At 41.6% G+C, this 25745-nt stretch overlaps 1 protein-coding gene across 1 annotated transcript in view; it reads right to left on the bottom strand.

Moving 5' to 3' along the window:
* Positions 1 to 3094: 3094 nt before the first annotated feature.
* The window catches only part of LOC137064345 (endonuclease domain-containing 1 protein-like), a 116869-nt gene continuing 94218 nt past the window's right edge, over positions 3095 to 25745 (bottom strand). The window contains exons 2-3 of the mRNA XM_067435700.1: positions 3764 to 4087; positions 3095 to 3631 (exon numbers count right to left, since the gene is read on the bottom strand). Of these exons, the coding sequence (XP_067291801.1) occupies positions 3095 to 3631; positions 3764 to 4054 (828 nt within the window). The 5' untranslated portion in view covers positions 4055 to 4087. The remainder of the gene's footprint in view (positions 3632 to 3763; positions 4088 to 25745) is intronic.

Raw genomic sequence — 25745 nt, 5'->3', positions numbered from 1 at the left:
CGTCCCGTCATAATAAAAGTCCCGGTATTCGCGAGGCGGGTATTTGTTTAACAATCGCTCCAGCAGCCGTGCTCAGGTCCATAACACTCGGTCCTGCTCTGCTTTACACTACAGTAACGTTAATAACCGCATGCATGAACATGATTTCTGCCCGAGTCCTATTTTTCACCGGCTGTGATGAGAAGAACACATCTCCCAAGATGCTGCGCTCACACTTTGCGTCATCAAACTACGCATTTGTTTTGCATAGGCGCCCTCCAGTGGACAAAAGCTGCATAGTGCACCTTTAAATATTCTCTAAGATTGATCGTATGTCATTTTTTAACAACAACAAAGAGTCCGATTTGATTCATTGAAAGAGCTGGCTATTAGAGTCAGTAGTCACACTGTATGTCTGCACGGTTGTTTTTATGTAAAACAATAATAATATTGGTAACTCTTTACAACACGGGTGCACTAATCTGCATTAATTCCTGCTTCACTAAAGCACAGATAATCATGAGTTAATGTATTACTAATGGAGAACTAACCCATTTATTAATGATTACTGCATCAGCAACTAATCAACATTCATCATCATTAATAGATTAATAATCATTAAATAGTTATTAAATGAATGTGTCATCATAGTTTCGGTCTCTTCTCCTATATTATCACAATATTGTCTCCAATAATTTCTCTTTGCATCTTTAATTATTTTCCTGACGACTGCTTGTTTCCTCTTATTCAATAAAGTCATTAAACACATATGTCTTCCTAACCTTTTTCAGTGCTTTATTATGATGTGCTATTGCTTTACTGCACTCATCAGTCCACCAAGGAACAGCCTTCTTCCTGCTACATCCACATTCACATCATTCCATTCACATCCACATCAATTCCTATCTTGCATATAATAGGAAAATGATCACTATCTATTAAATGTTGATCCAACCTGATGGGATACTCCCCCATAATGTGCTATGTCCATTAAAATCTCCACACCAAACCATACTTTTATAATTCACTCCCCTAATCCCCTCCAGAATATCTCTGCTTAACTCTTCACATGGGTTATAATAATTTATAATTCTTAAATTCTGCTCCCCAACCCACACCTCTACTTCTGCTACTTCACATTCATTGCTTACTTCTACCTGTCTAAATTTGGTAACACTTTATAATAACGTTCAGTTGTAAGTCATTTATAAGTGGTTAGTTAATGATGAACTAATCATTTACAAAACATTCATTAATGATTATCAATTGATATGCTAACATTTTATAAATCACTACCACACGTTAGCATTTCGCTAGCCTGGTAGCTTTCCATCCCAGCATCCAGGTCTCCTGTTTTCTGAGTTCTTTAGACAACTGTGGTGAGTTGGATTATTAAAAAGACTCCATCAGACAACTGTGGTAAGTTTTGGATTCATCAACAAATACGGTAAGCCAGGTCTTCTTCTCCTGTCATTGTCACTTGCACTGCATGCTACATGTTTAGCATATCTATCTCTGTTGGCGAACAGGGCTTCACATGTGATAAATGTAAGGAATTAATCAGGCTGACGGAGAAGATTTCAGATTTAGAGACACGCATCCAAGCTTTATGTGAGAGTAGTGAGAATGTAACAGCTTTAGGTATTGCTTTGGATGCGACTAGCTTAGTGAACACTCATTGTTTGGTTCCGGCTGAGCCCGCGCAGCAGGGCTGGGTGACGATGAGAAAGCATAGTCGCGGATCAAAAAACCGCTCTTCCGTTCCGATTAGAACATCAAACAGGTTCTCCCCACTCAGTGACGCACCCACTGAGGATCCTGTTGAAAGTGCCCTAGTTATTGGCGATTCCATTACACGGAATGTGAAAATAGAGACACCAGCCACCATAGTCACATGTTTACCGGGAGCCAGAGCGCCTGACATCAAAGCAAATTTAAAAGTGCTGGCTAAAGCTAATCGTAAATTCTCTAAGATTATTATTCACGTTGGCACTAATGATGTTCGACTTCGCCAGTCGGAGATCACCAAAATTAACATTAAAGAGGTGTGTCAACTCGCAAGTACGATGTCAAAAGCCGTATATTTCTCTGGTCCTCTCCCTGCTAAAAGGAGTGATGAAATAGTTAGCAGATTATCATCACTCAATGGCTGGTTGTCTAAGTGGTGTCTGCAAAATAACATAGGGTTCATAGACAATAGGAAAAGTTTTTGGGGCAGACCTGACCTGTTGAAGATGGATGGCATTCATCCCTCCTGGGCCGGTGCTGCTCTTCTCTCTAGTAATTTGGCACATAGTCTTAGAGCTAAACCTTGACTCACTGGGGCCCAGGTCAGGAAGCAGACAAACTGGCTAAACCAACCGTCTGCTAGCTGTCTCACGTCACCAAAGTCAGCTAAATTCTAAATTCTCTTTCACCTAGATATTATCATATAGAGACTGTGTCTGTTCCCCGAATTAGTAAATACAAAAAACCATCAAAACCATTCAACAATAAAAATTTAATTGATGTCCAACAAATAAACAACAGATATAATACGGATGAACAATTGATAAAGCTTGGGTTGCTGAATATTCGATCCCTTTCGCCAAAAACGCTTGTTGTCAATGATATGATAATGTAAACCCAAAAAGCTAAGTAGTTTTTTAAATTTGATAATTAATCTGCTATGTCATTTCATGTCTGTTTATGACAGGTTATGTTGTCTTGGTAATGTCAAGTTGTCATGACAAAGACACTGACAGGTTATGATGTATTGGTTTATGTCAAGTTGTCATAACAAAGACAACTCTGAAATGTCATCATTGCATTAAAAATGACATAATTAAGCGAATGACACTTAATGACAGTTGTCATAAACATGCATAAAAACTCCTTCATATTCATGACACGTGTCATGTCATGATTATGAAGGTGTCATGTCAGTCTTATGCACACCCCTTCAAGTAAAGTGTTACCAAAAAGGATATATATAATGTAGCGACGGCAGGTTTAGGGAAAATAGCGCAGTAAATGTACACTGTTTTTAACCTACTTAAAAAAGTACAATTCCTGAGAAAAAAACTATTAAATTACAGTAACGAGAGTATTTGTAATTCGTTACTTTACACCACTGCTAGTTACAATCAGTTATTTCGTACTTTAGGGAGATTGGTACACCTGGGAAAATAACAACTTTCTTCAAACCGTATACATCAGCCAGAGCTTTCTGTAGGCCTGTAATTGATAATGGCACCACTTCGCCTTTGTCATCAGGTCCATAGTAACCCTGCCCTTTGAACTTATCATTGTTGTCTTGACAGCAGGTGGCTCTCCAGTAATACTTTGAGACAGTCACTCTATTATTAATGTTTTCAATGGGATCAGGAACTACACCAGTCACCACATAAGCCTTTTTACATTTTTTCAGTAAATTAATAACGTCCTTCTCATGGTTCTTCCATGCACCCTGATTGAAATCTGGGTCCTGTGGAGCGGCGTTGGTGAGGGTGGAGGTGGCCAGCATGGAGATGGGATTGTCTGTGTGCTGGACTGGATACAGGTGACCTCTGTCATAGCCAGAATCCACATAGTCACGATTCAAAGCCTGATTAACACCAATAGCTTTATTGCGACCTTTGGGTGCCATACATGGGTCAGCAACTCCGTCCAGCTAAATGATATGAGAGAATTTTTTAAAAAATACAATAAAAAATAAATACCTAGAGACTGTTTCAGTAATAATAAAATGTATTATTGTCATATCAAATAAATAAACTATAATAATATACAGTTTAAGAATTACCTGAGGCTCAATGTACCAAGCATCACATCTCCCAGTGCTTGCGCTCCCAAATTTATACGCAGAGTAGACGGGGATCTTCCATGCTGTGTTGTACAGAGTTCCATAAAGGTACTTGACCTCACCATTTTCATCCTTAAGACACTGACAGATGTGCTTTGTTGAGCTCAGTGATGGTGTGAATCGAGGAGGCTCATTATTCAGAAAGAACCCTTTCAGACTGCATTTACTAAAATCATTCCCAACCTCACTGAGAGCGAGGCAAGGCAACAGAAGAAACAGGAGAAGCTTCATGATGAGCTCAAACTGTGAGAACAGAAGCTGAATCTGAGAGAGTAGAGAATATAGATGAGCTCCGTCTTTATAGAGATGAACACACAAGAGGAGGGACACAATCACATGTTCATATTACAGACACATGTTCGCTGTCTTATGAACCACAGTATTCTCACGCCTGTGTAATGAACATTGAGAACTCATTTCACATCTCATGATCTCCTCATCTCAGTATGAGACGCTCTCTACAGATCAAATCTACAGGTTTAACCCTCATGGACCACAATCTGAAATCACAAACAGAAAAGAAAGAACAATCAACTGATGTGTTTTAAAGTTCAACTACATCTTCTAATTCATTTTTTTTTATATTTGTGCAATATGACCTTCGACCCCTAGTCCTTGATACTGTACACGTCTGTAAATGCTCACATGATTAATGGAAATTATTTCTAATGTGTAAGTGTTAAAGATGGACTGTAAACAGATTTGAAACAAGTTTTGTATGTTTGTTTTCAACTAATTAGTCTTCATATATCGGCAATCAAATATTACATTACTTTCTCTTTAGTCCCAATGACGCAAATATTATGCATTTCCTGTTTTTTATGCATTTCCTGCTTTTTCACTAAAATCAAATACCACAGATCTTGAAAAACATGTGAGCAGCATGTACGAAAATCCATTAAATTTAGCTTCGGATGGCAGAATTTCACAGTAAAAATACAGTAGCCATATTTCAGTGATAATAGGATATGATTTTGGTGATTTCATGAAATGTATTATGCTGATGTCACACCACATGGACTCTCGTCTCAGTTGTCATGGGTATTCATTTGATCTCGTCATCATGTTCAGATGTGTGTGTCTTTATCACTACTTCCTTCAGTTCTGTTTGAGTTTCATGGTTGGTCTCATCCGTGTGTACGTTGTGTTTGACTAATTATCTGATTTGGCATTTGCTTTGTGGAATATTGGGGGGGGGGGGGGGTGGATCAGTGTGAGATCAGTTTCAGTCAATCTCACGTCAATCTTGAGTACCTATAGAGTAGTATTGCATCCTTCATATCTCCGAAAAGTCTTTAGCTTTGTTATATTTATAAAAGAAAGATAGGCTGTACAGAGTCTTTCCAGAAAAAAAAACGAGCGGCTGGAGACGTATCGAGTGGGCAGAGCTAAAGAATCACGAGCGCACAGCTTCAGCATGAGAGCTTCTGAAAGCTGACATCGTCAAGCGTGGAAAAGAAACGCTACCCTAAATAAACCATGGCTATCAATCAGATTCAACTAATACAGATAATGATCCAGAATCAGATCCGGAGGCTGAACTAAATTGAACAGGAGAAACAGCAGCAGCAGGACGTCCGTCTCTGTGGTATGGACTGTATTTAGTGGCCTGTCAACATTTGTGTGTGTTTACTCGCAGTTTATGAGGACATGATTCGGTTTATGGACTATTGTATGCGACTAAACCTTAGCAGTAGCAAGCAAAACGATTTTGCACATCAGACTATCCATCCATCCATTATCTTCTGCTTTTCCGGGGCCGGGTCGCGGGGTAACGTCAGACTAGTGTAACATTATACATAGAACAACAATGGAGTCCGTTAGCGCATTTGAATGACGAAGCACACTTTGTGAGAACCTCCCCTAGCCTAGGTTTATGTTTGGGTGGTTTAACAATAAACAAACTGACACCTATAGTGGTCAGCTAAACAAATGTATTTAAACACACACCATAGATCGCATGCTCCATTGATAAATTAACTAACGTTATACACGATCGTGTTGTTTACTGATGTTTACTCACGCGACGATAGTCGACAGCACAGACATCTGAAGCAGTTTTACTCACCGCCTGCTTCCAAAGCAGGACCGAACCTTTATCGCTGGGACCGCTCCGTCAAAAACACACTTCTTGTTGATTTTGTGAAGTCATGTGACATCAGTGACCGTGGAGATCCCCTTTTGTGACACGACTGAAGCATGATGTTGTGACGCTTCTCGTCATTTCTGTGTTCAAATCTTACAGTCTATGGTTCAAATCGTTTCAAAGGCAGCGCTGCTTTCCCGGAATATTGTGCGGAAGCATTAAAGTCGTTTGAAGTCACCCATAGGAATAAAGTGGAGTGCGGCGTGACAGAAGTGTTGCTCAGATGAGTGGATCTCCAGCTGAGAGCAGTGTTTATGGGCGTGCATTTCCTCTCTCGCTCTAGTCACGCGCGTGCGCACTCTACCGGGAGAAGAGCCCGTACGGCCCATACAAGGACCTTCCGCTCTGTCGACATCAAGCCGAGCCATACTCGAAAAAATCTCTCCGAAACTTGTGAGAAACCGGAAGCGTCCATCAAACGTCCAACTTAGTTTTTGAAACTTTGTCTATGTTTAGGATGGGAATCCAAGTCTTTACCAGTGTAAAAAGATCAGTATGCATGAAACAGCATCCCCCCCCCCCTTTAAAGCCGGTTATACTTCATTCTTCTTCATCATGTGTTTGTCTTGCAGCACAACCTGTGACAGGTAATTTATCTGTATCACAAACATACAGAACACACTGATAATCACCAGGAAAACACAAATGGTATAATGGAAGTTATCATCGAAAAGAAAATGGATCACTTACATGTACAATACAAATTAATCGACAGTGCACAGCGTTACCCATACACAAGACAAATTGTTATGAATACAACTATGGATCTGTGAGACTGAAGGATGACTGTCACTACAGTCTAAACAGGACGATAACCTTCATTATTTGCCTTCTGTCAAGACCTTATGTAAACAAGGAAGCGGAATGTCATCAGCTATAAATGCAGATTAAACTTAAGGTTCGTTCTCCTAACTTCAAAGCCCCAGTGTTCTGAGCGGCAGGGATAGTGGTGGTCTTCCTTTGGTCTCACAGATCCATATTTATACACATGATTTACGATATGTTTCGACCTCACTCCTACAGTCAATACGTTCTAATAGGATGTCTCATGTTAACAGGGTGGCCAGGAACTACAGAATCTAATGTATTCAAACCTCGCTGGACAACAGACATCAAAACTGCAGTGCTGACTGGCAGGGACGGGGACAGGCATTGCGTTAGTTACATCAACTCTTTATGTAGACCATGATCCTGTTGCACACATTGTCCCTCACAGGAACTGCTTTTAGTGCAGCCCATGAAGTAGCAAACTTTGCTGTGCTGCCTGTAAAGATGGGGGTTGAAATTGAACTACCTCTAGAAAAGATTTCTGAAGACTTGGGGCCAGAGTGTCGCCCTGTGCATCAGGCCTCCAACATAAACAATCATCACTAATAGATAGAGCAAATAATCCTCCTACACTTCAGCAGAGCATATAGCCAAGAGAAAAGCTGTCTTGAGAGACAAATCTTTTAAATCTGCATCTGCCATAGGCTCACATATGGGCTTAGTGAGCGAGTCTAGTACAAAAGGCAAATGCTGATTGGTTACCCGCAAAGTGTGATTTGGACATATAAGTGATGGGTTCCCTTCAGAAACTGACATACCAAGGGATGTTGGCCTATTGGTCAGCCATCCACTCCCCTATGAGATGTTGAAATAGATGAGGCATAAACCCTGATTGTACCGGCTGCTTCGATAAGGACAAGTGGCACAGAGCAAGCATTGAATTGAAATATATTTTTTATATAATTGAAAAAGAATATGATTTTTGCTCAGCGTGTTCAGAGCAAGAAGAGATAATACATCAGCATCTTCTGCATCATTGTCAGGATTACACTGCACAGGTGGAGGAACGCATTCCTGACCAGGAGGTAGTGATGGTGAGAATGAGTGATGAGCTTCAACTCTGTCCATCCTCTGTGGTAAACTCTGAACAGGATCTGTAGTTGAGTGTCTGTGGCTGGGGGAGCAGGAGTTGGGTGTTTAGCTACTTCCACCAAACTTTCACGGCTTGATCCAGCGTGTTATGTTCATGTGAGTGATTGTGAGAATGCTTATGACTAGGACTGTCTGATGAGCATCCTCTCTCCCTACTATGCTCAGGTACAGAAACACCTACCATATTAATACTGTGAAGTCATTCCTCTCTGGACAGATCACAAGCTGCACTGCAGGGAGCATCCACATCCTCTCTCAAATGAGCAATCCTATGCCCATCACGGTAGTCCATAGCTGGTTATCAAAATCGGCAGCAATGAGAGGCCATGATACTCCTGTAACACCAGGTAAGGCCACACACAATCCACTGACTGCAAACAGCAGTGAAGTGTACACCAAGCCCACGCACCGCACCAGTACACAAACATACATAGCAGGTCTATATCAAACCCCCTCAGTGTTAGGACCGCTGCTCTTCACCCTGTATCTGCTCCACTGGGAGATATCATTAAGAAGCATGGCGTTAGTTTTCATTCTTATGCTGACGATACTCAGCTCTATATTTCCTCACGCCCTGACGAAACCTACCAATTCACAAGATTAACGGAATGCAGAGCTGATATAAAACACTGGATGAATAGTAATTTCCTGCAACTTAATTCAGATAAAACTGAATTTTTAATTATTGGACAGAAAAGCTCCACAAGTAGTAACCGAGAATACTGTCTAACACTTGATGACTGCTCTGTCAAGCCCTCGTCGTCAGTGAGGAACCTGGGTGTGCTCTTTGATACCAATCTTTCATTTGAAAGCCACGTTTCTAGCATCTGTAAAACCGCATTCTATCATCTTAAAAATATATCTAAATTACGGCACATGCTTTCAATGCAAAATGCTGAACAGTTAGTACATGCATTCATGAGCTCAAGGCTAGATTATTGTAATGCTCTACTGGGTGGTTGCCCTGCTCGCTTAATAAACAAACTCCAGCTGGTCCAAAATGCAGCAGCTCGAGTTCTTACTAGAACCAGGAAGTATGATCATATTAGTCCAGTTCTGTCAACACTGCACTGGCTCCCTATTAAACATCGCAGACATTTTAAAATCTTGCTTATTACTTACAAAGCACTAAATAGTTTAGCTCCCCGGTACTTAAGCGAGCTCTTAACACATTATACCCCATCACGTCTATTGCGGTCTCTAAACTCTGGCCAGTTGATCATACCTAGAATATCTAAATCAACTGCAGGCGGTCGATCATTTTCCTATTTAGCTCCTAAACTCTGGAACAGTCTTCCTAGCATTGTTCGGGAAGCAGACACACTCTGTCAGTTTAAATCTAGACTAAAAACACATCTCTTTACTATGGCATACACACAGAACATTTTTAACTCTCATTATTCAGATCAATTGACTGATTGTTAGGCTGCATTAACTAGGTCAGCCGGAACCGGGAACACTTCCCATAACACCTGATGTACTCGTTACATCATAAAAAGAGTGACGTCTACGCTAATGTTAGTCTCTCTGTTTATCCCGAGGTTTATCCCGGATCTGGGCCCTGTCCGGATCGGATGGTGGACCTGCCTGGACATGACCAGCTCATCCTGGAGTGTCTGCTGAGACCGTGTCAATTGGTGTCTCCTCTGAATTTGCCTCACCGGCGCAATAATTCCGATCTTTCATGTATTCATACTCTTGTGTTATCGACGCCCCATCCTAAATAAATCTGTCTCTTCCGTGATACCCTGAAATTTTGAATATTCCAATCTAATATGATTTCTGACCTGTAAGTTTGCCAGAATAATAATCATACACGGTGTGTTAATAGGCCAGAGGAGAACTGGCACCCCGACTGAGTCTGGTTTCTCCCAAGGTTTATTTTTCTCCATCACGCCCTGATGGAGTTTCAGTTCCTTGCCACTGTCGCCTTTGGCTTGGCTTGCTCAGTTGGGGACACTAAAATTATGATCAAAGTTATTCAACTAGTTATACAGATAAAATTTATTAATTAGGGTTTAATTAATTCTATAAACTATAATACTGATCTGCCAACATTGTCTCTCTCTGATAAATTAAAATAAGCTGATAACATCACTGTTTTCTCCAGTACGACTGTACAGCCAAATCTAATTTTGTTGCAATATTATCCTGTTTGACACTGTGAAGCTTCTTTGACACAATCGTGATTGTAAAAGTGCTATATGAATAAAGTTGATTGATTGATATTTTGGTGTTTAATGATGCTTTACTCTTGAAAGCTGCATGAAGACTAGGTAAAGGATAGTTTAGTGAATTGATAGGCAGTGTAGATGGGGAAAGAGAGTACGTTTTTGTCTGTAGCTTTGGTAGGTTTATAAATGCACTTTTCCTTAAAATTAGAGTAACTACGTTTAATATGGCATCTGTTGAGGACTTTGTTAAAGTACTGTCAGAAGATGGGTTAAATTTGTTGATGAAACAACAGTTGTGGGAACTAGTTGAGCACTTTAAGATTAGTAACGTGGATAAACGAATAAAGAAAAACGAACATCGTTCTATTGTGAGAAACTGGCTAAGTGAAAATAATTTGTTGACCATTTCAGCACAGAGTAAGCATGAGGGTGTAAAAAGGTTGCTGGTTTTTTTTTCCGTTTTGTCTTTTGAGCAAAGAAAAGAGATTTTGCAAATGCAACAAATTCACGAGTTTGAGATTGAAAAATTAAAAGGTGATAATTCGCTCAAACTACGTGAGATTGACCTTGCACGTGAGAAACTAGAGGCTAAGAAATCCGAACAAGAGTTTGAATTGCAGGCGGAGCATCTGAATTTGGTAAAGGAGGGTAGATTATCCCATGAGAGTGGTGATAAATTACATAGTGGTTTTGATTTGGCTGGTAATTTGAGATTGCTCCCTAAATTCAATGAACATGACCCTGATGTTTTTTTTTCTTTATTCGAGACTATAGCTGAGGAAGGTAAATGGCCAAATGCTATTAGAGTTGTAATGTTTGAAACTGTAATTACAGGCAAAGCACAGGAGGCTTATGCAGCGCTTACCATGGAGGATTGAGAGATTATAACAAAGTAAAAGTGTCTATCCTAAAAGCTTTTGAGCTGGTTCATGAAGCATACCGCCAGCGTTTCAGGAACTGGAGGAGAAGTGATCGCCAAACACACTCTGAGGTGGTAAGAGAACTTGTTTCACACTTAGACCGTTGGTGTAATTTTTCCGGTGTTCAGGATTTTGAGAGTTTAAGTGACCTTATTCTGGAACAGTTTAAGAACATTGTTCCTGAATATATTGCTACATACATAAATGAAAAGAGACCAAATGATGCTTTTCAAGCTGCAGTTTTAGCAGATGATTACATATTGACGCATACAACTTTGTATAGAGAAGAGCGATCAGTGCGTCCCCATGGTAGTTTCAGCGAAAATATAGTTGTGCCAAAGAGATTCGAAACAATGTATATGCCAAAAGTTGAGAACTTGTCATGAGAGAGCTGACCGAGATTTAGTGTGCAATTACTGCTTCAATATCGGGCATTGGAAAAATAAGTGTCCGGTTTTGGCTGCGAAGCTGAAGTCCAGTCAAAAGAACAAGTTGCATGTTAATGTTAATCCTGTGATAATGACTGAGACTACTCCAACTTCAAATGCGGTTGAGAGTGGCAGATCTTGGGAAGAAGGAAAATCAGTGTCTGATTAAAAAACTGAAAACAAAATTTGCTCCGTTTATTTCACAAGGTTTTGTTACTCTGACTAATTCTGAGGTTAAAGTTCCAGTTTCAATTTTGCGAGATACAGGCTCCTCGGAATCCTTTATTCTTGAATCTGCCTTACCTTTTTCAGAGACATCCCGTGAAGGGATATTTGATCAGGGGGATTGGTTTGCAGACTCTTTCTGTTCCTTTGCACAGGGTAAAACTGACTTCGGAGTTGGTTTGTGGAGAGGTGACCTTGGGAGTGCGTCCATCATTACCAGTGGAGGGTGTCATGGTAATTCTTGGAAATAATTTAGCTGGAGGTAGGCTATGGCATGATGTAATACCACCACCTCTTGGAGTGCCTACTCCACTGGTTAAAAAGTCTGATACGCTAAAACAAAAATTCCCACAGGTGTTTACAGCATGTGTAGTAACTCGTTCAAAAAGTCGTGAGATGTCTTATGAGGAAAAAGAAGTGAAAAAATGTGTTGTGCTTGGTTTATCAGCTCTTTCTCCAATTTCTCATAGGGAGTTAGTGATAGCACAACAGAATGATCCTGGGTTACAGCAGTTATTTGATGTTGTGATCTCATCCCAGGAGGTAGGAGATTCTGTTGGTGGGTATTTCATTCAAGATGAGGTTCTCTTGAGGAAATATGTGACCCGTCATGGAAACCAGGGACACAAGTCGGCAGCACAACTTTAGCGCAAAATGCGAAAGAAGCATTTTTTTTCAAATTTTGTGATTTTCATTTTTTTGCAGAATCTGTTAGTTGAGATCACGAAGAAGCCTCTCCGTTTTTGAGAAAGCAGTATTGTTGTATTTAAAAGCGTACATTTTGAGGTTGAAATCGGCTTGTTTTCGGAGATTCTAGCACGCAGTAGGGGCGTGTCATTGTCCCTGCCCTCCGAGGGAAGCGTGGCTACTTATTATGCAGCGCTCTGGCCGCAGTAGGTGTAACCCCTATGCAAAATCCCAAAGTGGAAAAGTTAATGTTCTATGAACTGATTTATCATTTATTGTGCCCTTCAATCACATTATTTTGTTAACCTGATATCATGAAAATCTGCCTGGCAACTAGAGTGTTAGCAAGAAAAGGAAATTTGCTATTGGTGTAAAAAAATGTGAAGCCCCGCCCCCTTGGCGATCGTTCGAGAAAAATATCGGCAGAGAGTAATGATATGCTCCGCTGTGTAGATGCAGGGAAACTGAGTATTACACAAACGTGTTGTTTTAAAAGAGACTGTTAACTGATATTAAAAAGAGAAAGTTTATCATCAACACTTGGGCCATTGGATTGATGCTGTATTTCGTCAGGTGTGAACTTGAATCTCGGCCAGGTTTTTTGTATGGATTTGAATTCTTCCGGAAGGAAGATGGCGAGCCAACCACCCTTGAACGTTGAACCCATGGAATCATTGATTGCTGCGGGACGTCTCATTTGATCCCAAGTGCTGTGCGGTAGGAAATCATTGGAACCTAAGGACACAACTAATTTCCAGGACTGAAAAGAGATTTTTGTTGTTTTGTTTTGTCGTCTGAAAGACTGGACCAAGGAAGAAACTGATACACATACACTGATTGCGCACCACACTTTATTGCTGTTTTTTTCCTTTTGTAACAATTGTTATGTATATTCTGGTTCATTACAATACAGTTTATGTGAAACAGTAATCTGTGTGGTTATCAATAACTTCTGGTTGTGCCATTTACCACACTGTAATTAATTGGCCTTAAGTTGAGTATCCGAACCAGTGTGTATTTACCCTTTAGAGGAGGGTTACACAGTAAAACATGGCGAGCCCAGCCAGGAGATCTTATTTTATCTTCTGATACTTTTGAAGGATTCAGGTTCTTAAAATACCTTCTGCATCCTGTGAATGGTACCAGATTGAAGTTATCGAACTGTGTATGCTGAAACTGAATTAGTCTAACTAAAGAAAGCATTCATTTATTCTTTGATCTTACTATTGCCAATTCATTTTGTGGTCAGTAAACATGGAAACAGTAATTAAGGAGAATTTAAAGGTCCCCAACTGTGTCCTTGTAAGCGGGTTATCAGATACTGTTGTGGATGAGGAGGTTGCTGAATTTTTGCAGCGGTATGGGAAAATTTCCCGAACTGTAAAAATAACAGATAGTCAGTCTGAGTACTATGGACAGATAATAATTGAATATGAACACGGCTCTGCTATAGAGGCACTGAGCTTACCTCTTCACAGATCCTGTCTTGCTGATCCTACTGTGATCCATCACATTCAGAGCCTTGCAAGTCTGTATAGCAAAACCTGTGGCACCACCACCACTAAGGCTTATTTATCTGAGCTGAAGGAATTAGCTAAAATGAGTGGGAGACAATTTGAAGATGTTCTGCGGGAAGAGCTTAGTAGAATAAGTGATTCTGTTACTGCTCAGTCTGTGCTTGATGATGGTGACCCACAGACAGAACCTGAGGGGCCTTTTGTGCCCTGTGGCCCAGCAGTATCGCCTGGTAAGGGTATTCAAACAGATCCATGCGAAATTCCTGTAAAAACAAGCCCTCGACCACCCCAGTCAGCTATGAATCTGGATGGTGTCCTTGGACCCAGTACTCCCATAATGCTTTCACCCAGTCAACTGACCCCTTCGGAAGTTCAGCGCGTGGTAGTAGAACATGTTGTCAGGAGCAACGAATTGGCCTCGCAGTCTCATGCCACAGTAAAGCTAAAGACCTTTTCTGGCAAAACGCCCATGCCAAACTTTGAGGTTGACTTTGACACATGGCGTGCTAATGTGGATCTTTACAGAAATGATCCCTCAGTTTCAGATGTAGTGGTGGTGAGGAAAATCCTGGGAAGCCTTGCATCACCAGCTTCCAATATAGTCAAACCGTTAGGTCCTTTGGCATCATCCCAAGCCTACCTTGACTTGCTTGATTCTGCTTTTGCTGCCGTTGCAGATGGTGATGAGCTTTTTGCCGCCTTCTTAAACCTCAATCAAAATGCAGGAGAAAAGCCATCTGATTACCTTCATCGGCTTCATACGGCACTCAGCTCTGTTGTGAGAAGGAATGGCCTTGCCGCCAGTGACATGAACAAACAACTTTTGAGACAGTTTTGTCGGGGATGTTGGAATAATGCTCTTATTGCAAACCTCCAGCTTGAACAACGGAAGAGCACCCCCCCGACATTTCCAGAATTTCTGCTTATGTTGCGTACCGAAGAAGACCGGCAAGCCACCAAAAGTAAGAGAATGCAACAACACCTTGGGATTAAGGCAAGGATCCCACCTAGTGTGCAGGCTACATGCAATCCTTGTTTGACCCAATTTGACTTACCTGTGGAAGATGATTGCAGCCCCTCTGCAGTTGTGCGTCCTCTGCAAAAGCAAATAGCTGAATTGCAAGCACAAATAGCAAGTCTAATGGCTTCCAGAGAAGAGAGAACTGTTCAAGAAAAAAAAACAAAGAGATCAAAACAAATTGATTTGCAAAATAAGAAACCAGTTAAACAAACCCCTGCAGTCAATTTAAAGCCTAAACCATGGTACTGCTTCAGATGTGGCGAGGATGGCCATATCGTTTCTTCCTGCAGCAATCCGCCAAACTCAATATTAGTGCAAGCTAAGAAAAAAGAACTTCGAGACAGACAGAAAGCTTGGGACATGCAGAATAGTGCAGCAGGGGTGCAGGATTTAAACGAGTAGAGGCTTCTGTTGCGGGACACACAGGAGCCATACTTAACGTAGGTCCCATACCTGAGAAAGTACAAAAATGTGCAATTAAGACCCAGACTGTTCGAGAGGACAGAAAGTTGCCAAGCCGACTTATTGGAGAGAAGTGCACTGCTGTTGTTGAGATATCTGGGACAGAATGCAACTGTTTACTTGATACAGGGTCTCAGGTCACGACTGTGGCACAATCTTTTTATAGTCGTTATCTTTCTGATCAGCCTTTTCAGCCCATCAATCAATTGCTTGCTGTGGAAGGAGCAAACGGTCAGTCAGTACCATATTTAGGATACATTGAAATTTGTGTTAAGTTCCCTAAGGACTTCCTTCAGTCGCAACCTGAGATATCTACACTTGCCTTAGTAGTCCCAGACATTAGGTCAAGCGGTGAAGTTCCTCTGATAATTGGCACCAACACTTTAGACGCTGTATATGAACAGTGCAGTGACGAATATCCAACTCTAAGCAGATCCCCTCACTGTGGCTACATTCAGGTCTGGAGAACATTGAATAAACGACAAAAGCAAGCCACCAGTGGTAGACTTACCTTTGTGAAATTCAAGGGGCAGACAGAAGTTCTCCCAGCAGGCCAGAAAACTTTGCTTGAGGGCTACCTCATTCAACCTGCTTCAACAAGGGATGAAGCATGGGCTTTACTTGAACAGCCTTCAGGATCAGTCCTTCCTAGTGGGGTATTTGTTGATAATTGCCTTATTACTCTTCCTAAGCAACGCCCTTTTAAGGTACCGGTTTCTTTGAGGAATGAGACCGACCATGACATCTTCCTTCCTCGTAACTGTATCTTGGCTGAACTCAGTGTTCCTCAGGGGATACTTTTAGATTCTTGTAAGAATGAACAGCAATTGACTGCCGCAAGTTGTTCCATTCAGGAAGGACAACCTCCAGACCTCGAATTGCAGTTTGACTTTGGGGAATCCCCATTACCGCAACAGTGGAAGGACCGTATAACGCAAAAGTTGACTTCCTTTTCTGATGTTTTTTCCAATCACGAACTTGACTTTGGCCATGCAACCAAAATAAAGCATTGTATAAAGCTGAAGGATCCTACTCCCTTTAAGCAGCGACCCCGACCAATCCACCCCAGGGACTTTGAGGCAGTAAAGAAGCACTTGCAAACCTTGGCAGAGGCCGGCATAATTAGAGAATCTGAATCTCCATTTGCATCCCCAATAGTCGTTGTCCGCAAAAAGAATGGTGATGTACGGTTGTGCGTGGATTATCGACAATTGAACATGCAAACCATACGAGATGCCTATGCGCTGCCAAATCTTGAAGAGTCATTTTCTGCTCTTGCTGGATCGCAGTGGTTCTCTGTGATGGATTTAAAGTCTGGGTACTATCAAGTCGAGATGGAGGAAGAAGACAAAGCCAAGACAGCCTTTGTATGTCCCTTAGGCTTCTGGGAGTTTAACCGCATGCCTCAAGGGGTAACTAACGCTCCCAGTACTTTCCAACGCCTAATGGAAAAGTGTATGGGGGACATCCATTTAAAGGAGGTTCTTGTCTTCTTAGATGACTTGATTGTCTACTCCGACACATTGGAGGAGCACGAGACCAGGCTTATTCATGTGCTTAAACGTCTCAGAGATTACGGACTAAAGTTGTCACCTGATAAGTGTAAATTTTTTCAGACATCTGTCCGTTACCTGGGACATGTTGTTTCTAGAGAGGGTGTAAGGACCGACCCTGAGAAAATCCGAGCGTTAACAACCTGGCCGAGACCCCAGAATTTAAAGGAACTTCGATCGTTCCTGGGATTCTCAGGATATTATAGACGCTTCATAAAAGATTACTCAAAAGTAGTCAAACCCCTAACTAACCTCACGGCTGGATATCCTCCCCAGCGGAAAGGGGTGAGGATAAGAGCTAGGGACACATACTTAAACACAAAGGAACCTTTTGCAGAACGGTGGAGCCCTGAGTGTCAAACTGCATTTGAAGAGATCATCAGCAAGTTAGTGTCTGCTCCTGTTCTTGGCTTTGCTAATCCTAAACTGTCTTATATATTACATACGGATGCAAGCACTACAGGATTGGGCGCAGCCCTGTACCAAGAGCAGAACGGGCAACCACGGGTCATTGCTTATGCGAGTCGAGGACTGACTCGAAGTGAATCTAAATACCCTGCCCACAAGCTCGAATTCCTGGCTCTCAAATGGGCCATTGTGGGGAAATTTCATGATTACCTATACGGTAATCACTTCACTGTGATTACTGATAACAATCCATTAACTTATCTGCTCACTACTGCCAAGCTTGATGCAGCAAGTTACCGCTGGCTTGCTGCTCTCTCCACCTTCACATTTGACATCAAGTATAGGGCAGGTAAACACAATGCGGATGCTGATGGATTGTCAAGAAGACCTCATGGTGACCTGGAAGATGATATCGCATCTAAAGAGGAGAGAGAGAAAATCAAGAGGTTTACTGCACATCTCTTGTCATCCTCTAGTCCCATAAATGAGCTTGACACAGTAGTTGTTCGGGCAGCATGCCAAAGGCATCTTATCAATCAAGATTGTCTACTCGACCATTCCATTGGGTATGTAGAGTCATTGGCTATTCAACCCACCGCCATTCCTGTCAACTTCGAAGAACAAGAAATTGAGTGTGGCATCTCGTCCTTGCCAAAGTACAGTGAAGCAGATCTTATAAGGTTTCAAAGAGAAGATCCTGTCATTAGTCAGGCACTCAATCTCTTAAAATCTGGGAAAGATTTGCCAAAGAATTTTAAAGTTGATGATCCTAATCTTCAGTTGATTATAAAGGAATGGAATCGCCTTCAGATCAGGGGTGAGCTCTTGTACCGGACACGCATGTGCAATGACCAGACAGTATTCCAGCTTGTTCTTCCTGAAGTATTGCGATCCACTGTTCTCCACAGCCTCCATGATGAAATGGGCCATTTAGGTATCGAGCGTACAAATGACCTTGTAAGGTCAAGATTCTATTGGCCAAAAATGTCCTTGGATGTGGAACGGAAGATAAAAACTTGTGAGAGGTGTGTCAGGAGGAAAACACACCCAGACAAGGCTGCCCCCCTTGTAAACATATGCACTACGAGGCCAATGGAATTGGTCTGCATGGATTTTCTTTCCTTGGAGCCAGACAGCCAGAACACAAAAGATATACTCGTCATTACCGATCATTTCACAAAATATGCGGTAGCCATTCCTACAAGAGATCAGAAAGCCACTACTGTTGCCAAGTGTTTGTGGGACCAATTCCTTGTTCATTATGGTTTTCCGGAGCGATTGCACAGTGACCAGGGAAGGGATTTCGAGTCTCACATCATCAAAGAGTTATGTGCCATCACAGGTATTCGGAAAGTAAGGACCAGCCCATATCATCCCCGAGGGAACCCAGTGGAGCGATTTAATCGCACTCTTCTCAGCATGCTGGGCACTTTGCAGAACAAAGAGAAAACTCATTGGCGTGAGTATGTGAAGCCCTTGACACACGCGTACAACTGTACAAAAAATGATGTTACAGGGTTTTCACCCTACGAGCTCATGTTTGAGCGACAGCCAAGGTTGCCTGTGGATATCGCTTTTGGGTTACCTGTTCAAGACTCTAAAAGAAATAATCATTCCCAGTATGTCAAGAATTTGAAGTCACGTCTTAAACACAGCTATGACGTTGCCATTGAAAATGCCAAGAAAGTTGCTGGGAGGAACAAGCAACGGTTTGACAAGGTCATCAGGGAGTCAACCTTGGAGGCAGGGGATAGAGTACTGGTGCGGAACTTGCGACTACGTAACAAGCACAAACTCGCTGACCGGTGGGAAGCTACAATTTATGTGGTAACCAAACGGATGGAAGACTTACCGGTATACTCTGTGAGGCCTGAAAACGCAGATGGACCCGTGCGAACATTGCACCGCGATCACCTCTTACCCTGTGGGTTTCTTCCTGAAATGAGAGAAACAGAGGAAAAAGTTAGTCCAGCTAAGAGACCAAAAACCAGACAAAATATTGTTCAGTCTGAGGAAGAACCTCCAGAATCAGAAGATGATGATGATTGGGAACTATCACCTGCTGTTTTAGAGCCTACAGAAAAGCTGATTGTGGACGTGTATGAAGTGCCCAGAAAACATCTTGCACCCCTTACAATGGATACAGGGAACCTACCAAGGTGTATTCAAGGTGAACTCAGCCAAGATCCAAGTAAAGGAGAGCAAACAGCACCCGGTGAGATTTTCACTGAGATTTCTTCAGGTGACAGTGTTGCCAACAACCCGTTAGGGAATAATGGAATTGAGTTTCATAACCCAGGTGACTCATCGGAATCTAGAGGAGAAGAGTATTTACCAGACACTTCGATGGAGGGCATAGTGGAAACAGTACCTGGAGAATCGCCTGAGCCGAGTTTAGTTGTTCCTGGTTCTTCCTTTAATGGGCAAGGAGTAGATCCCAAAGACTATGAAAAGGAACTCTGCGAGGCAAAGGATCATGTTAGGGGTATAACAGATGAGAGTCCTGATGATTGTCATGTACGTAGATCAGGAAGAATTCGCAGACCACCCGGGTTGTTCCATTACCCAGAGTTAGGGAAACCCCTAATTTCCTTTGCACAGACCTTGTTAGAGGGATTTAACAAAGCACTGGTTGACTCATTGCGTGACAGTCAAAATGTCCAAGGAACACTATATCTTCAGAGTATCGCATCATTTGAAGTACATGAGGGACTCATGTCAATTTAGAGGGGGAGGATGTAACCCCTATGCAAAATCCCAAAGTGGAAAAGTTAATGTTCTATGAACTGATTTATCATTTATTGTGCCCTTCAATCACATTATTTTGTTAACCTGATATCATGAAAATCTGCCTGGCAACTAGAGTGTTAGCAAGAAAAGGAAATTTGCTATTGGTGTAAAAAAATGTGAGGCCCCGCCCCCTTGGCGATCGTTCGAGAAAAATATCGGCAGAGAGTAATGATATGCTCCGCTGTGTAGATGCAGGGAAACTGAGTATTACACAAACGTGTTGTTTTAAAAGAGACTGTTAACTGATATTAAAAAGAGAAAGTTTATCATCAACACTTGGGCCATTGGATTGATGCTGTATTTCGTCAGGTGTGAACTTGAATCTCGGCCAGGTTTTTTGTATGGATTTGAATTCTTCCGGAAGGAAGATGGCGAGCCAACCACCCTTGAACGTTGAACCCATGGAATCATTGATTGCTGCGGGACGTCTCATTTGATCCCAAGTGCTGTGGGGTAGGAAATCATTGGAACCTAAGGACACAACTAATTTCCAGGACTGAAAAGAGATTTTTGTTGTTTTGTTTTGTCGTCTGAAAGACTGGACCAAGGAAGAAACTGATACACATACACTGATTGCGCACCACACTTTATTGCTGTTTTTTTCCTTTTGTAACAATTGTTATGTATATTCTGGTTCATTACAATACAGTTTATGTGAAACAGTAATCTGTGTGGTTATCAATAACTTCTGGTTGTGCCATTTACCACACTGTAATTAATTGGCCTTAAGTTGAGTATCCGAACCAGTGTGTATTTGCCCTTTAGAGGAGGGTTACATAGGCTTTTTGCAGCGCTCTGGCCGTAGCAGGCTTTCGTTTCTTGTTATTGTACCCGCCCTCCGAGGGAAGCGTGACTACTTATTATGCAGCGCTCTGGCCGTAGCAGGCTTTCGTTTCTTGTTATTGTACCCGCCCTCCGAGGGAAGCATGACTACTTATTATGCAGCGCTCTGGCCGGCTCCAGCTGATATCGAAATTTAATGAAGATGGATGCCGCAAAGATGATCGCAGACGAGCTGAACCGTGGCTGTTACACCGAAAATGTTTAGAAGTACTTCTTCAACAAGCCAGATGCTTAAGAACAAGCACTCAGTTGATGGGCATAAAGACAGCCAAATGGGGAAAATCCGTAACTTTGACTGTAAATGCTACACAAAAGAGAACTCTGCATGGGAGACAGTCCTGTAGCCATAAGCTTTCTCCAGACATTATGTACAACACATACGGCTGGATTCTTTAGCTGCGTAAAAAGAGTGGCAGGACATGCAAATTATTGGACATTTAGAGGCAAACAGACGCACAGCACAAACTTCGGAGATGGTTACATCCACAAAGAAGACCCGGACTAAGAGAAAGTGTGCCTGAGCGACTTATTTCATTGGAGGCATCGAGGTCTGCAAGAATACTTTTCTGTTTCTTATGGGGTGAGTTTCATTCTAAGAACACGTAGCCTACACTTGATCTCATGTTTAGTCCATGTTTAGTCCTTCCCATATCTACCTATTGTTATTAGCTAGCTCACTTTTAATTGTAATCGTTAGCATCGTATCACTTGCCAAAAACCGCCATTACTATAATGGCCTTTTAAACGGTAATGTTAACATCTGCTATTAATTTGAATAATGCTTCAATTGCTTGAATTGACTGGTGTGAATGCGGTCCGATTTTTCCCGTTGCGTCTGTCGTTACTAGCAACCATGCAGCTTTACAGGGGGTATGGCTTATCTAAATGAGATGTAAATGAGCCCTATTGTCACTCCCAGCAGGTGAGAACAGGTGAGAACTGCAAAACTTTTAGAGGCTGTTTTCTCTCATTTACACTTTTCTAAAGGCCTACATTCAGATGGATACAACTTCTCCAAATATTATCAGATTTCCATGTGTTACACATCGTTGGAAAGCTTGGAGACTAACTAATAACTAATAACTCAAAATGCCCAGAACCGAGTTGTGTCCCTACTTTCCGTGACTGGTCACATATGTGCCCTATAAGAGAAGTTTGATGGAGGAAGCTGTGATTCAAGTTGTGGTGCCAAAGCCGTTTCGAGAGGTGGTAATGCAAATGGCACATGGTGAGGTTGTAGGTCATTTAGGAGTAAATAAAACGTATGAATGACATTTGCGACAGTTTTATTGGTCATGCTTAAAGAAAGATATTTCAGCTTTTATTAAAACGTGCCATACATGTCAGCTAACCGGCAAGCCAATCCAATCTTTGAAACCAGTGCCTTTGTGTCCTATAACTGTTACAAACAAACCTTTTGAACATCTGATAATTGACTGTGTTGGACCGTTACTGACATCTAAATCAGGTAACATGTTTTTACTTACGGTGATGTGTCAAGCAACTCGGTACCCAGCAGCCTATCCAATTCGAAAGATTACCACTAAAGTAGTCGTAAAAGCGTTAACCCAATTTATTTCTAAATTTGGGATACCTAAAACTATTCAGAGTTACCAACTTCACATCACATATGTTTGCTGAGATTTTGAGAGTGCTTAAGGTAAAACACAATCAATCAAGTGCTTATCATGCACAAAGTCAGGGGGCGCTCGAACGGTTTCACCAAACATTAAAGGCGCTGTTACGTGCTTACTGTGTGGAGTTGAATTGCGACTTGGAGGAAGGGTTACCGTGATTGTTGCTTGCAGCTAGAGAAGTACAGCAGGAGAGTTTGGGTTTTAGCCCAAATGATCTAGTTTTCGGTCATAGTGTGCGTGGTCCTCTTTCTGTTTTGCGGGAGGAATTAGGGGAGAAGGATCCTCCGGAGAAACTGTCAGAATATGTGAATGGTTTCCGTAGGCGCTTGTTTTTGGCGGGAATAGGTGCTCAGAAAAATCGTATTGTTGCTCAGAGTAAAATGAAGAAGCACTTTGATAAATATGAAGAATGTCGTGCGTTTACACCAGGTGATCAGGTGTTGGTTATGTTTCCTTTGCATGGATCTCCTTTTTGTGCACGATTTACTGGTCCATACACTGTTCTTCATAAGATGACTGACCAAAACTATCAAATTGAGACTCCAGATCGGCGAAAAGCTAAACAGTGTTTTCATGTAAATTTGCTTAAGCCTTACCACTCTCGTAAGTCTGAGACTCAGCTGGTTAAACCTGTTGCCTCTGCCATTGTTTCTCTTGATGATCCTCCACCATTTTCTGTAGAAGGAGGGGATGATGTGATTGTCCCTGAAGACTGTGTTTTGCTTCCCCGCTTAAAGAATTCGGAGACTCTTCAGAATTTGGAGGTTCTGTTTTCACATTTGTCAGAGGTACAGAGGTCAGAATTGAAAAGGCTGATATTTGATTTTCCCAGTTTGTTTGCAATTGTGCCAACTCGCACGTACCTGATCCAGCATGTAGATGTGGGAGATGTATGTCCCATTCATCAGAGTTTTTACAGAGTTCCTGTCAGTAAGTCTGCTCCGAGGCTGGATAGACCATTTAAGATACAGGTTGATGCCAGCCAGATTAGTGCTGGGGCGGTCCTATTTCAAACGGGTGAGAATGGACTTGAACATCCTGTGAATTTCTTTTCTCGTAAGTTTAATACTTATCAAAGAAACTGCTCTGTGATTGAGAAAGAGGCATTATCTTTAATTTGGGCTCTTCAGCACTTTGACGTATATGTGGGGGGAGGATTACCTGTGGAGGTTTATTCTGATCATAACCCTCATGCAAAAAAATGTTTTTGCAATCTTTACAGTCTCAAAGTCAGCGGTTAATGCGCTGGATTCTCTTTTTACAGCCTTACTGTTTAACTGTTGAACACATTAGGGGCTCTGATAGCGTAGTGGCAGATGCGTTATCTCGTGTTCCTGATTGGATGAGGGAAGGCGTGGTGTCGCACCTGAAGCTAATCATGTCACTTTAAGAGGGACTGGATCAAACAGAGCAAGAAGGGAAAAGAGTGCGTTTGGGCCTGGCTTTGAATGCAGGAGTGTTTTGTCTGTCGTTTGCTCATCATGAGTACCTGAGATCTGACATTATGTGGGAGTTGGAGGGAGACCACAGCCGCATCGGAGTTCACGTTGATTCATCTTCCCCGTGTCGATCCGCATTGCCTGTTTGTTATTTGGTTGGACTGATTACATGCATTTCATACTTGCACTTGCACGCTTACATACTGACTAACATGTACACTGAATATCCAACATTTCATGTTTATTTTATTTTAGTGTAATAAATATTATTCTTTACGTAGCGGTTGTGTGGCGTCTCCCTTTGTTTGTTGTGGTTTACGAAAGGAAATCGTAACAATACTCTAAAAGAAAACAGAAATAACCCATCTTATTGAATGGCTAGTATGTTAGAAACTAGCCTTGGAATATCAAACTAATGGGTAGCACTTTATTTTACAGTCCTGTTCCCCATGTACATGTGCTTATTACAGTAGTTGCAATAGTTGGGTAATATCTAGGTACTAACCCTGAACCTGCCCCTACACCTAACCCTATGCAGTTACCTTATATTATCCAGTACTCTCTTAGGAGAGTTCACATGTACTATAAAAATGAAGTGCCACTGAATAAACTCAACACCATTCACATGCACACAGCATTAATTGTGATTGCACTGAATAATACAAAAAGACATGCCATAAAACATCACAATTCACAGGGACACAAGGGGCCTGCACCACCTGGGGGATGAATTGAGTAGTGACATCCTTCTTTCCTGATCGTTCCTTTACTCTCTATTTCTCTCTATTGCCAGAATTCTGAACTATAGGTATTTTTGCTGATCGGAGCCAGGCTATATAGCTAACAGTTAGCAAACATTCTCCAGATACTGTGACACTTTCCTTCATTCAGTGTGTTCAGATATCTATCTACTCTGCATGTGTCAGTGTTAGGAGGATGCAAACATAGGTACATCTAACCTTAGGCAAACATTCATTATTTACCTTTGAGTGGGAAATGTGCTCAGCTGAAATTCCCCCCAAAATGATGTACAACAAACAGCTACAAGTAGAAAAACAAGTTCAGTGAAGTTCATATTGCAAGAGCAGAAAATCCATCAGTTCTCCGTCGTCTCTATCGGGATGAAGTGGATCCTCTTGCCTTGGTCATTTTGAGAAAGGCATTATGCTTCTGTTGAAAGACGTACAGCCGTGTTTCTTTTCTGTATAAATGTTTCAATGCTTTTGGAGATATGAACTGCAACAGGTTCAACCCGGCGCCTCGGTGGAGTTAAATAGTCTGTAATAGGTGCTCTTTGGAAAGGGAAAAGTCCAATGACAAAAGGCAGGTCCAAGGCACTCAGTCAGATGTAAACAAAGGATAAGGAAATAATTAAAAAGCCTTTATTAGGTATGGCTTAAGTCATTTTAAAATACAACCGCCAACATGTTTCAAACCACAATGGTCTTCATCAGGGCAAAGCAACACAATGAATGAGAATGATAACAACTTATATGTTAAACCCCACCCATAACCCAACAACATTCAATTAGCCTAATAAGGCCTAATACAATCAATTAACCCAATGAGGCAACCAGGTGTACAGGATTGGGGATACCAACATAATGGAGAAAAAAAGAAAAACTCTCCTTTATCGTAGGTTACCAGGAGAGGAAAACAAAGCAAGTATCACAAATTAGAAAGAAACTAAACCCAAAGACAGTGTAACAACAATGACTTATGAGTTTAATGTCTCTGGGAATAATTAACTCA

Source organism: Pseudorasbora parva, chromosome 25, assembly GCF_024679245.1.
Source record: "Pseudorasbora parva isolate DD20220531a chromosome 25, ASM2467924v1, whole genome shotgun sequence".
NCBI lineage: Eukaryota > Metazoa > Chordata > Actinopteri > Cypriniformes > Gobionidae > Pseudorasbora > Pseudorasbora parva.
The sequence above is the reverse complement of the archived record's forward strand: the minus strand, read 5'-3'. Positions and strand labels throughout refer to the sequence as shown.